At 35.9% G+C, this 15,101-nt stretch overlaps 1 protein-coding gene across 1 annotated transcript in view; it reads right to left on the bottom strand.

Annotated features, from left to right (window-relative positions):
* The window catches only part of LRP1B (LDL receptor related protein 1B), a 762,233-nt gene that overhangs the window by 150,372 nt on the left and 596,760 nt on the right, over positions 1-15,101 (bottom strand). The window contains exons 52-53 of the mRNA XM_040227930.1: positions 12,838-12,957; positions 11,007-11,248 (exon numbers count right to left, since the gene is read on the bottom strand). Of these exons, the coding sequence (XP_040083864.1) occupies positions 11,007-11,248; positions 12,838-12,957 (362 nt within the window). The remainder of the gene's footprint in view (positions 1-11,006; positions 11,249-12,837; positions 12,958-15,101) is intronic.

Genomic DNA, 15,101 nt, shown 5'->3' on the forward strand with positions numbered 1-15,101 from the left:
ATAGTAAAGAGATCAATTAGTAAATTATTGCATTCATTCAGAAGAAAGGTGAAAATGGTTCAAAACTAGATCCTTGAAGTCAAGCTGATATTACGGTAATCAGCTCCTAGACATACTTTGAAGGTGCATTCAATAATTTTGTCTGATTATGGAGTTATGAAAGAAGCAGAGGGGCCAGCAATGCCTCTAAGATTTTCACTTTGAGCACCTGGAAAACCGAGTTGCCATTAAATGACACTAGGGAAGCAGATTTTGTGGATCATATGAGAAGTTTATTTTTAGGCATGCGTGCTATTCTGGGGAGATTTTTTTTTTTTTTAACATCCAAAAGGAAAAATAGCAGTTAGATAGAGCCTGATATCAATTAGGCAATTTTTAGCATGTGATTTTATGTTAAACCATGAACTCTATTAGGAAGTGAGGAAGATAGAAAGAAGAGGATCATGGTCAGAGCCTGGGCATTTCAATATTAAAAGGAAAGGAGAAAAGGATCTAGCCAAAGATGCTGAGAGGTGAGGAAAATGAGAGAACAATAAAAGAATAATTATACTGTTGATTCATCTCAGAACTATTTTGTACTAGTTATTATTACATCAAATGAAGTAATAAACAAAAAGAGCTACTTAAAGGTTAACTGGACAGACTCTTACTGTTACTATGTAGAAAAAGATTTTTCAACTCTGGCACTATTGGTGTTTTGGTCAGAATAATTCCTTGCTGTGAGGAACTAATTTATTCCTTGTAGGGTGTTAGGCATCCTCCCCGGCCTCTACTCACTTGATGCCAGCAGCAGTACTCAACACTGAGAATCAAAAATGACTTCAGACATTACCAAATGTCCTCTGGGATGGTATATCATCCCCGGTGGAGAACCACTGATGTGGAACTACTGAGTGCTCTCTGATGACGCCTCTCCCTCCATGACTCTAAGCACTTTTCAAGGTCTTTAATGAATTTCTGTTTTCATATCTTTTGAACACTCCTTTGTTTTCCTTTACTTGATCTTTCAGCAGTATGCTAGAAATACAACCAAAACTTCCTTTTCAAAACATTTTTTTTTTTCTCTTAGTTTCTGTGATTCTACATTCTCTTGTTTTATCCTAATGCACTGGCTGGTCCTTGCCATCATTTTAATCTAGTCTCAGAGCTTGGGTCCAGTTCCTTCTTAATTTCCCTTGGTAATCTAACCTGGTTTGATGGTTTTAGATATCCCCTCAATTTTTCTATTCCTTAATGCAATTCCAGTCCAGAGATCTAAGAGACAGCTTTGACTACATCACTGCAAACCTGACATTCTCATTGGATCTCTTACTGAACTTAGCATAACTAAAACCAAACCCACAGTTTTCCATTTTCAGTTGAGTTCAGTTCAGCTCAGTCGCTCAGTCATGTCCAACTCTTTGTGACCCCATGAGTCGCAGCACACCAGGCCTTCCTGTCCATCACCAACTCCCAGAGTCTACTTAAACTCATGTCCATCGAGTTGGTGATGCCATCTAGCCATCTCATCCTCTGTCATCCCCTTCTCCTGCCCCCAATCCCTACCAGCATCAGGGTCTTTTCCAATGAGTCAAGTCTTCACGTGAGGTGGCCAAAGTATTGGAGTTTCAGCTTTAGCATCAGTCCTTCCAATGAACACCCAGGACTGATCTCCTTTAGGATGGTCTGGTTGGACCTCCTTGCAGTCCATTTTCAGGATCCTTCAAATTATACAATCCAGGAAACCAGGTGTCAGTCTGGAATCCTTTCTGTCCTCATTTTTCACATTCATTCCATTTGCAAACACTTTTTTCCTTAAGATTCTACTCACTACCTTTCACTTCATTGAGACTACAATAGAGTAACATACCACCATTTCTATGGGGGCATAGCCTTTCTATGTGGCCTCCTTCTGTTATAGTCTTTTCTCCCACCAAATCCATTATCCACATAAAAAATAAGAGTTGTCTTAGATATAAGTAAGATGGCATCACTTCCTTCTCATTTCCTGAGTCTTACCTCAAATCTTCTCTCTTCAAATGTGCCTTTATTAATCATCTTACTCAAAACTATATCATTCAAGTTTTTATCTCCAAGTCCAACTTTACTTCCCTCAATACACCTTTCAAAAATTGGATTTTTTTGTATTTATTTATTTGTTTGGAGAAGGCAATGGCAACACACTCCAGTGCTCTTGCCTGGAAAATCCCATGGATGGAGGAGCCTGTTAGGTTACAGTCCATGGGGTCGCTAAGAGTCAGACACTACAGAGCAACTTCACTTTCACTTTTCACGTTCATGCATTAGAGAAGGAAATGGCAACCCACTCCAGCAACTTCACTTTCACTTTTCATGTTCATGCATTGGAGAAGGAAATGGCAACCCACTCCAGTGTTCTTGCCTGGAGAATTCCATGAACAGAGGGAGCCTGGTGGCCTATAGCCCATGGGGTTGCAAAGAGTCAGACACAACTGAAGTGACTTAGCATGCATGCACGTAAATTTATAATACTGAAGAAAGAAAAAAAAACTATCAATTTTTGAACATGAACATGAAGTCGCTCAGTTGTGTCCGACTCTTTGCGACCCCATGGACTGCAGCCTACCAGGCTCCTCTGTCCATGGGATTTTCCAGGCAATAGTACTGGAGTGGATTGCCATTTCCTTTTCCTAGGTATCTTCCCAACCCAGGGATCGAACCTGGGTCTCCCGCATAGTAGACAGACGCTTTACCGTCTGAGCCACCACCACTACCCAAATGTCCTAAAACAAAACTTTAAAGTCTTTGCTAAAATTTATGTACACACACTTATGTCTGGGTACATTGTTGTTGTTGTTTAGTCACTAAGTCATGTCTGACTCTTTGCAACCCCATGGACAGTAGCCCTGTAGGCCCTTCTGTCCATGGTATTTCCTAGACAAGAATACTGGAGAGGGCTGCCCTTTCCTTCCAGGCGATCTTCCCAACCCAGGGATCAAACCTGTGTCTCATGCATTGGCAGGAGGATTCCTTACTGCTGAAGCACCAGGGAAGCCCACGGTTACATAGGAATACTTATAAATTTATCTATGCACATGGGTATGTGTGTGAGATGTACACACAGACCCATATATTGCATAGGAAATTTATAGCTAGGACTTCAATTAAAAACTGAAACCTATTAAAGAAAACTTAATTGAATATTTTGTTAAAGCTTTTCAGGAAAAATGGTTCTAATCAACTTTTTGAGAAAAAGGTATGAGTATTAATGAATAAGGGATTATATTTATTCTGAACAATTTCTTTTGCATAATGGGGAATATGCCAAGGATGGTATCTCATATTCACTTCTCAAAACCTGGTAGATCAGATGAATCATTTGTTTTGCTCAGGAACATTCAGCTCTTTAATGGTAAAATCTAACGTGGATAGTTAAAGTTATTTGCATTTTTCAAGCATTGACCTACTTTATAGTGCTTGCTATCATGTATCTAGCATTTCTTACTAGAAATAATAAATTGCCAGAAAGTATGTACAATTGTTCATAATGCTATTATATCCTGTTCTGACTACTAAAATTCAAATTCAGAAATCTCATTATGCTTTACATACAGATTGATCACGTCAGTCTTTTAAGTTTTAAATTAATTAATTTTCTTAAAGGAAAAAAATCTGTCCATTTTGTATAGCTCAGGGGGTTAGAAAATCATAAGCCTTTCTATCTATAAATAACTTAGTCTGCATCTGAATTTTAAATTTGCAATCCTAATGACTATGCCAACCATTTTTACAGACTACAGAAGAGAATTCCTTTCATGATTTCTAAAAAAGATCATGTTAAAAATTATTTTCCTTTAGAATGGACTTCAGTTAACATTTAGTTGCCTGAGCAATATTTTTCTGATTTCTGATACAATATATTTTCTGCCCTTTCTTGAAATAAAAAATATTCCAATGTTTTCTGTATCTTTGAATATACTTTCAAGATATCCTGTCATCATGTGGATCACTCCTGCTACTACAAGTGGGCTGCGATGTACAGCTCTTTGTGACCCCATGAACTGTAGCCCACCACGCTTCTCTGTTAAAAGAATTTTCCAGACAAGAATACCAGAGTGGGTTGCCATTTTATACTCCAGGTGATCTTCCCAACCTGCATCTTCTGCGTTGGCAGGTGGATTCTCTACTAGTAAGCCACATGGGAAGCCACTGATAATGGAGTAATAACTAAAGTGTCCATAGTTTGATTTGCATATTCTTTCTTTCACCTATTGATTCAGAGATAGAAGTCAATGGACCATATTCAGCTCAGGGGAAAATTTTAAGTTTCATTTTCTGAGAAGTGGAGAATTCTCAGGTAAGTACTATTTGTGCCAAAACTTAGAAGATGAAATAAACTGCAGGAAATCACAACCCACTACAGTATTCTTGCCTGGAGAATTTCATGGACATAGGAGCCTGGTGGGCTACAATCCATGGGATCACTAAGAGTTGGACACGATGGAAATCTAATAATTACTTACACTTCATTAAACTAATGGATGACTATGTGGTGACTGATAAAAGAGCAAGTATCATACATTGCAGGGAAATACATGGGGGTAAAAATCAATTATTTATACACAAGATGGATTTCAGAGAAATAAATACAAATTGTCCAGGTAATAACTGGATAAACAAAAATGATATCACATTTTTTTTTAAAACCACACATATTTACTATTGGAAAGGACTTTAGAAATTTTCTACTTCAAAACACTAATTTTCAGATGAATGGAGATGTAGCAAGTATTTAAAGTTAAGTCTAAAATTTGTCATGTTTTAGTTGCATGGCCATAGATAAGCCATCTAATCATTCTAGAACACACACTGATCATTAAATTAAGGTGGTGAGAATGGATTTATTTCATATTTATAATATTGAGATATCAAGGTTACAAGGTAGTTTAGGAATCAAAATTAAATAATTATCCTTATCAGTGTAGCCTTAAGGATATATATATATATATACATACACACACATAATGCACTGATAAGAATTAATATGAATGCTTAATGATTTAGAACATGGTGCTAAAACTCATGGCTCAGAGATTCCAACCTTATAAGCATGACATTTAGTTAGTTATAATGGGATTTTAGAAAATGTACCATTCTACTATTCACTTTTCTTCCTAGTGAATACTGTTAGTCATGGGTAGGTCTAATAACAGAGAGAGAAACAAACAAATGGAAAGAATAGATGACATGATACATCTAATTACTACCAATAAAATAATAATGAAGCTTCAAAACCTTTTAGAAAAAGGCTAATAAATAAATTTGCACTGATGATGAAAGACTGTACCACATTAATAAAAATTTTAAAATGTAAAATATATACAGGTTAAAAATTTGCAAATATAATATACAAATATTATGTTCTTGACTGTATAAGAATAAAAAATTAGCTATCAAGTAAGTTTCATTCCTGAATTATGATAAACAGTGACTGGAGGTTACTGGTTATACTAATTTTTATTTTTTTTAAAACAACCAGTCGCTCAGTCCTGTCTGACTCTTTGCGACCCTGTGGACTGTAGCCTACCAGTCTCCTCTCTCCATGGGATTCTCCAGGCAAAAATATTGGAGTTGGTTGTCATTTCCTTCTCCCGGGGATCTGCCTGACCCAAAGATCGAACCTTGGTCTCCCGCATTGCAGGCAGACACTTTAACATCTGAGCAACCAGAGAAGCTAAAGAATGCTCAAAATACCACTTAGTTGCACTCATCTCACACACCAGTAAAGTAATGCTCAAAATTCTCCAAGACAGGCGTCAGCAATACGTGAACCATGAATGTCCAGATGTTCAAGCTGGTTTTAGAAAAGGCAGAGGAACCAGAGATCAAATTGCCAATATCTGCTGGATCATCAAAAAAGCAAGAGAGTTCCAGAAAAACATCTAGTTCTGCTTTATTGACTATTCCAAAGACTTTGACTGTGTGGATCACAATAAACTGTGGAAAATTCTGAAACAGATGGGAATACCAGACCACCTGACCTGCCTCTTGAGAAATCTGTATGCAGGTCAGGAAGCAACAATTAGAACTGGACATGGAACAACAGACTGGTTCCAAATAGGAAAAGGAGTACATCAGGGCTGTATATTGTCACCCTGCTTTATTTAACTTATATACAGAGTACATCATGAGAAACACTTGACTGGAGGAAGCACAAGCTGGAATCAAGATTGCCGGGGGAAATATCAATAACTCCATATATGCATATGACACCATTGACCATTGGAGAAGGAAATGGCAACCCACTCCAGTATTCTTGCCTGGAGAATCCCATGTACTGAGGAGCCTGGTGGGCTGCAGTCCACGGGGTCACAAAGAGTCAGACACGACTGAGTGACTTTGCTTATTTACTTACCAACCTTATGGCAGAAAGTGTATAAGAACTAAACAGCCTATTGATGAAAGTGAAGGAGGAGAGTGAAAAAGTTGATTTAAAGCTCAACATTCAGAAAACTAAGATCATGGTATCCAGTCCCATCACTTCATGGCATTGGATGGGGAACCAGTGGCTGACTTTATTTTTCTGGGCTCCAAAATCACTGGAGATAGTGATTGCAGCCATGCAATTAAAAGGCGCTTACTCCTTGGAAGGAAAGTTATGACCACCTAGACAGCATATTAAAAAGCAGACACATAACTTTGCCAACAAAAGTCTGGCTAGTCAGGGCTACGGTTTTTCCAGTAGTCTTGTATGGATGTGAGAGTTGGACTATAAAGAAAGCTGAGCACTGAAGAATTGATGCTTTTGAACTGTGGTGTTGGAGAAGACTCTTGAGAGTCCCTTGGACTGCAAGGAGATCCAACCAGTCCATCGAAAGGAGATCAGTCCTTGGTGTTCATTGGTAGGACTGATGTTGAAGCTGCAACTCCAATAGTTTGGCCACTTGATGTGAAGAGCTGACTCATTTGAAAAGACCCTTATGCTGGGAAAGATTGAGGGCAAGAGGAGAATGGGATGACAGAAGATGAGATGGTTGGATGGCATCACCAACTCAAAGGACATGGGTTTGTGTGGACTCCGGAAGTTGGTGATGGATAGAAAGGCCTGGCGTGCTGCGGCTCATAGGGTTGCATAGAGTTGGACATTACTGAGAGACTGAACGGAACAGAAACTGGAGGTTACTGATTGTGTTTATCCATCTATCCAAGGACAAATATAAACAATTAACAAATCATTTTCACTGGTAGTTATATACAAAATAAAAATATATTTTTAGCAACTATCAAATTTGGACAAGAGTAATTTGCAATTAATTTTTAACGTGAGACTATTCATTGTAGGGAAAAACATTTTGTCAATTATCATTAACATCACTGTCATCGTCAACTCATAACTGCCATCATATCATTCTGTTAATCCATACATTGTACAGGAGGCGGTGATCAAGACCATGCCCCCTAAAAGAAATGCAGAAAGGCAAAATGGTTGTCTGAGGAGGCCTTACAAATAGCTGAGAAAATAAGAGACGCTAAAGGCAGGAAAGGAAAGATATATCCATTTAAATGCAGTGTTCCAAAGAATAGAAAGGAGAGATAAGAAAGCCTTCTTCAGCGATTAATGTAAAGAAATAGAGGAAAACAAAAGAATGGGAAAGACTAGAGATCTCTTCAAGAAAATTAGAGATATCAAGGGAATATTTCATGCAAAGATGGACACAATAAAGGACAGAAATGTTATGGACGTAACAGAAGCAGAAGATATTAAGAGGTGGCAAAAATACACCAAAGAACTATACAAAGAAGATCTTCATGACCCAGATAACCACGATGGTGTGATCACTCACCTAGAGCCAGACATCCTGGAATGCAAAGTCAAGTGGGCCTTAAGAAGCTTTACTATGAACAAAGCTAGTGGAGATGATGGAATTCCAGTTGAGCTATATCAAATCTTAAAAGATAATGCTATGAAAGTGCTGCTCTCAATATGCCAGGTAATTTGGAAAACTTACCAGTAGCCACAGGACTGGAAAAGATCAGTTTTTATTCCAATCCCAAAGAAAGACAATGCCAAAGAATGTTCAAACTACTGCTCAATTGCACTCATCTCACATGCTAGCAAAGTAAAGCTCAAAATTCTTCAAGCCAGGCTTCAACAGTATGTGAACCATGAGTTTCCAGATATTCAAGTTGGATTTAGAAAAGGCAGAGGGACCAGAGATCAAATTGCCAACATCCATTGGATCATTAAAAAAGCAAGAGAGTTTCAGAAAAACATCTACTTCTGCTTTATTGACTATGCCAAAGCCTGTTACTGTGTAGATCACATTAAAGTGTAGAAAGTTCTGAAAGAGATGGGAATACCACAGTGACCTGCCTTCTGAGAAATCTGTATGCAGGTCAAAAAGCAACATTTAGAACTGGACATGGAACAAGAGACTGGTTCCAAATCAGGAAAGGAGTACGTCAAGGCTGTATACTGTCACCCTGCTCATTTAACTTATATGCAGAGTACATCATGAGAAACGCTGGACTGAAGTAAACACAAGCTGGAATCAAGATTGCCAGGAGAAATGTCAATAACCTCAGATACGCAGACAACCCTACCCTTATGGCAGAAAGTGAAGAAGAACTAAAGAGCCTCTTGATTAAAGTGAAAGATGAGAGTGAAAAAGTTGGCTTAAAACTCAACATTCAGAATACAAAGATCATGGCATCTGGTCCCGTCACTTCATGGCAAATGAAAACAGTGAGAGACTTTATATTTTTGAGCTCCAAAATCACTGCAGATGGTGACTGTAGCCATGAAATTAAAAGCCGCTTGCTCCTTGGAAGAAAAGCTATGATCAACCTAGGCAGCATATTAAAAAGCAGAGATATTAGTTTGTCAGACAAGGCCCATCCAGTCAAATCTATGGTTTTTCCAGTAGACTTGGACTATAAAGAAAGCTGAGTACCAAAGAATTGATGCTTTTGAACGGTGATGTTGGAGAAGTCTCTTGAGAGCCCTTTGAACTGCAAAGAGATCTAACCAGTCCATCTAAAGGAGATCAGTCATGAATATTCATTGGAAGTACTGATGCTGAAGATGAAACTCCAACACTTTGGCCACCTGATTTGAAGAACTGACTTATTAGAAAAACCCTGATGCTAGGAAAGATTGAAGATGGGAGAAGAAAGAGATCTCAGAGGATGAGATGGTTGAATAGCATCACTGACTTGATAGACAGGAGTTTAAGAAACCTCCTGGAGTAGGTGATAGACAGGGAAGCCTGGTGTACTGCAGTCCATGGGGCTTCAAAGAGTTGGACAAGACTGAATGATTGAACTGAACTGAACTGAAATCTATACAGTGCTTATTATGTGCCAAGAACTATTAATACTAATGTACAGTATGTATGTGTGTGTGTATCTGTGTATTCTTCCCTAGAAACCTTATTAAATGGTGAAGATAGAGAAACAAAGAGGCTGGTAAAGAATAGGAACATGATTAAGCCCTGGGTAATATAACTTTGTAATACTTCATTATCACTTCATTAATACATAAAATTATACTACAGGACTAATGTTTTTGCAAAGCAAACTTCTATTTTAGAGATAAAGAAAGCTAAAGGTAATCAAGACTGAGTCAGTCTTTCATTCTAATAGGCAGATTATATGTGAGTGATGGAGAGTAGAGTGATCCAGTGAAAGTTTTGGCTTTATCCTTGACTAACACTTAATAGACCTACGTGTTAGTCATTCAGTCATGTCAGACTCTTTGCAACCCCACAGACTGTAGTCAGCCAGGCTTCTCTGGCCATGGGGTTTTCCTGGTAAGAATACTGGAGTAGGTAGCCATTCCCTGCTCCAGGGTATCTTCCCAACTCATGGATCGAACCTGGGATTCCTACATTACAGGGAGATTATTTACCATCTGAGGCACCAGAGAAGCTGTCTTATAATACTGCATTTGTAGGAGGAGGAGTTAAAGAAATCACTCTGATATGGATGCATTTTTACTCACAGTCAATCTGACCTGAATTTAAAAGCCAATAATATAGCTTCTTTTATTATTATTTTTTTAATTTATTTTTTATTTTACTTTACAATTCTGTATTGGTTTTGCCATACGTTGACATGAATCCACCACGGGTGTACATGCGTTCCCAAACATGAACCCCCCTCTCACCCCCCTCCCCACAACATCTCTCTTCTTTTAAAACCACCTTATTGTCACCTACTACTAACAAAAAATAGTGTTTCAGATTTAAATTAAATGATATTTATGGAGTTCAAATCTATGGTAGATACCATACTTGACTTTTTGGTTGTATGGGAATGGGCTAGAGCTCTCTCCAAAAAGGTACTTTATCTGTTATTCTTTCCAGGTTACCCCAAAACATAGAATCCACAATAAATTGGCATGCCCTAAAATAAAAAGGATAACCTAAAACTGTAACTCTAAACAAATGTTTTAGCCTATTTTTCTCTAAAGGAATAACTATGATAATCAATGTGTCTGTCATATACCAGCAAACAACATTGCTCTATTTTGGATGTTCTCTGAAATATAGTTATTAGGAGTCAGAAGATATGATTACACTATTGAATTGATCTCTTTCCCTAGAAGAGAAACAGATTTCTGATATTGTTAAAAATTAAACAATTTACCCTGTATATTTTTGAGTTGATTTTCTAATGTAAAAATGAAGTGATGGTTTCCAATATTATCTTGTGATTAAAAAAAATCATGTTCATAATTTATTAAATACTATAAAATATTAAAAGTTCTAGAAATTTTCAGTACTATTAATTTCCATTCTTATATAATTATAGAAAATATATTAAAGAAAAACATAATATCATGCAATTAAAATGAAGTATATCCAGCTATGAGAATAAATGAGTAAGGATATTTTTATTTCTATATAGGGAGAATATTGGGAAGAATCATTGATTAATTAATTCATAATCAAATATTGTGATTGACAAATTAAAAAAAAAACTGGAAAAATAACAGGGGGAGGCATGAGCCATGAACCTTCAAATATTCAATTACATTTACTTACAATCAAGCCACTGTTTGCTTGCCTTTTTTCTCTGCCATGGATCCTTTTGTAGAAAATTCCGCCTGGATTAAACTGAGTACTCCAAATAATCATATCTCTCTGATAATATACATCCATCCCTGTTATTCTTGAATTATGTTCAATATGAGAAATTTGTTGATGATCGCCACTGTAGTTGAATGGATATATAAAACCCAGGATATCAGTGTCATTAGCAATGTAGAGAACTTGATCTTCAGAGCCTGGAGATTATTATAATAAAATACAAAAATAAAGTAAATTTCAACTAATGTAAAAGCAACAAATGTACTTTTAAATTATCTTGAATTGTTATTCTTAACACAGTTTCTTGCTCCATAAAATTAAACCAGCTTTATACCATCATTTAGTCTTCATGACTTATGTATAAAACATACTAAGTAACATTTCTAAGAGTTATTAATATAGGTTTTCTTCAGTCAAAGCTTACCTTGTGGCTAGAAATTTTTACTAGATACCCTTTTTATGAAGAGGAATTTATGTTTGGTAGGTCACTGTATGTTTCAATGCTTTGCATCTGAACATTCAGACACCATATTTTGTACTCCTGAGCCTCAGGCATTTCTGAGTGTTTAGGTTATGCACCTCAGTGACCATTATCTTTGGCTAACAAAAAATTATGAGATGAGTCTTCTTCTAATATTCATATATCTCAACTGTTCTCTTATTTTATTATACAAAGATATCAGTATTTATTGCCATAATCTCAATATTGTCTAGAATCTTGCTAACTGGGACCATGTAGCCTGAAGTTTTGACACCTACAATATAATATTGATGTCATTTGTGTACATAGATAAGAAAACCCTAAGGTGAATCCAGAATATATTAATTAAAACATTAATGAAACCATGAAGAAAAACTGAATTCCAAATTTAAAAAATCCAAAAAACAATAATATACAAGTTGTAGTTCAACTCTGTAGGCTCAACAGCTCTCCCTTAGTGGATGTTTACCATGTGATAGGAGCTGCATCAAGCCTTTGCCAATTTATCTCCTCTTACAACAACATGGAAAGTAAGGATTTGGCCTCCCATTTTACAGATGAAGAACTGAGGCTCTGAGAGTTTAATAACTTCCCTGGGTCTACACAATCAGAGGGGATCAATGCTGGATTCAAATATGAGTCTAACTCCGTAGCCATCCTTGCTTGATTCACTATATCAGGTTGTTTTCCTCTTCTAGTAACTGTCTTATTAACATTGTTAATCATGCCCTGTAGTTAACAATATTTAACTTATAATATTATTTAGTAAAAACATAAGTGCATTAAAATCCACATTGAAGAAAGCCATACCTGTCATTTAATTTTTTAAAAGTGATATTCTTAAGTAGAGGAGGTCTGGATTTTAAAACATAAATTTATTTTAAAACCTTTAAGTTCTTATTCAAAATTCCATTCTGCTTATAATGCTAACCTTTAATTTAACCTGTTATTTTTATCCCAGTGGTGCAATATTTCCTTGGGTATACTGAGAGCTGGCCATAAAGGAAGGCATTTCATATTCTATCACACTGGCTTTTGAAGTTCTACCCTCTTCTGACAAATTGTTTCAAACACAAATGCGATTTTAATAATAGCCAAATATTTGACCATCATATCTATAAACCTTCCCAGATTAATAAAGAATGATAATAAACAAATTGGCCATATTTACCAGTCTATAAAAGAAATTTATTTTATATTTTCAGGCATTAAGCCATTGTTAAAATGCAATATGAAACATTTTCCCCATAAGATGTTTATGCAGAAATTATAATAACATTTAAAATCATGGTTATTTATCTTTACCTTTTGCTATGCAGGTGTTATTTCTTTCTTGAAAATTCTGGTGACACACACATTTATATGATCCCTCTATATTTATACATTGGTGGGAACATGTGCCAAATACCAAACATTCATTAAGGTCTAGAAAAGAAGAGCTCAAAATAGCATCATCATATCCCCAATTAGTACTTTCATTCTTTCCTCATTTCAACAAAGAAAAATTTATTTTGTGTGCTTCAACTTCTTATTCCTATGTCTTTCATTGTCTTTTCAAACTCTTACATTGCTCTGTGATATTTTCTGGCCATAATCATATTTTTTCTCAATATTTTCACTATAATGACTCATCAATTGTTCATTGCTTGTTAATCCACTTAACATATTGAAATGCCCGTTTCAAACTTCCCTAGTATTTTCATTGACTCAAATAAACATGTGTTAGTGTTTCTAATTACCTACCTCCATACATTTGTAGACGTCATATGCTATTCTTTTGTCCTATAATACCCATGCTCATTTTACATAGTGAATTTCTACTTATCTCTCAAGATTCACCTGAAGTGAAGCCTTCCTTTATTTCCATCAATAAATGGTAATGATTATCCATCTCATAGATTCTCCACTCTTTGCAACCTTGGGATTTCTCTTTTATGCCATTCTCACACTATATTTCATATATGTGGTAACATATCCATATCCCTTCCTTGACTGAAGTCATAAATTAGTATTTATTCATTGTTTTATTGCCAGTATTTTGGACAATTCATGACAGAATTAAGATATAGATAATACACTTCTGGCTTCATAATAGAAAGTGACAATGTAATAAGACAGGCCAACTGAATAAAAAAGCAAACAAACAATAAAAATCCTGGATACTTGTATAAAAATGAATATATATAAATTATAAATAATAAATAAATCTTAGGCAATAGTCAATGGCTTAGCACATGCCCTAAAGTTTAAAATTTTAAGGTGATTCTGGTGAATCACCTAATTTCTTTTTCTTTAAGTCTACTTCTGCTTTTAAACAGCATAATTCCTCCACCCCCTTAATCAATTATAGTTGCCCTAATAAATCTGTGAGATAAATCCTTCTCTTGAATCAGAGGAATTTAAGGATAAGCACAGCGGTAGTAATTATGTCTTGTTTAGCACTCAGCAGAGTTTTAAAACCTCAATTGTAGAGATAAGGACTTTCCCAGTGACATTTGTAAAAGACAGCGCCAAGGCTTAAACTCAGACTTCCTGATTCTCAGGTCTCTACTACGACACTTTGCCCAAGGTGAACCTAAGCACTCTCAGGAGTGCAATTCTGCATTTAATTGCAATACAGGGTAAAGAGCTAAAACTGTATTTACTTGTTAACAAATGGTATACCAGGGATAACTAAAATACATAGTATCAGTTCTCAGTCATCAAAAAAGTATTACAATAAGGAGTCGGGCATTGATAATATGGGGAAGAACGTTTGATGGCATGCTGTTAAAAGAATCTCCTTGAGGTGTTACATTGCAAGGATTCCCCACTGCTCTGCGACTTTTAAACCAGTTTGAGTCAGACAAATAAATGTTTTCTAAACTTTTATTGCATTATTGCAATAAATCTTTTAACAGTTAAAAGTTTTACAATATTTTTTGTTATGGCATCTGTAACTTTGAACAGGGAGTCATTTGTTACTATGGTTTCTCTTTGAGAGGAAGTCAAAATAAGCAAAAATCTGCATGACTGGATAAAACTTTTATTTCCCTCACATGGCCCTGTATTGGCCAGAGTCACCATTTTCTCCTCATCTCCATAACCAGACAATGTCGAGAGCTTTTGAAGACAATGGAGAATTCTCACACATGTCTAGTACCTAGAATCGTGCCAGACATACAACCACTATTGATCTATTTCTATTTCTTGATTATTGTTCTCTCAAATTTTTCTTCCCTTTAGGTATTTTATTCAAAGCTCTTTGGCTTTAAAATAAAATAGTGACTTCTTGTGCTTTTTACAGCTACCTATATTAAGGACACAAAAATTTAAATTCCTTGGATTACAAATCAAGGTAGTCTCTCTCCCCTTATCCATACCAAGTCAAACTGCTTTTGTCTACTATCAAAATTTCATTTATTACATGAAGATACAAATTTTATTAGAGTTCAGAAGTTACTCATTTGCACAACAAAAATACCGGACTCATGGTGATTTAAAATGAATGTAGCTTGCAGGTCTGGCATATTACTAAAAATGAAGAAAATTTCAAGAATACATTTTCTAAACTTAGTATATAAGGAAAC

Source organism: Oryx dammah, unplaced genomic scaffold (genome assembly GCF_014754425.2).
Source record: "Oryx dammah isolate SB20612 unplaced genomic scaffold, SCBI_Odam_1.1 HiC_scaffold_27, whole genome shotgun sequence".
NCBI lineage: Eukaryota > Metazoa > Chordata > Mammalia > Artiodactyla > Bovidae > Oryx > Oryx dammah.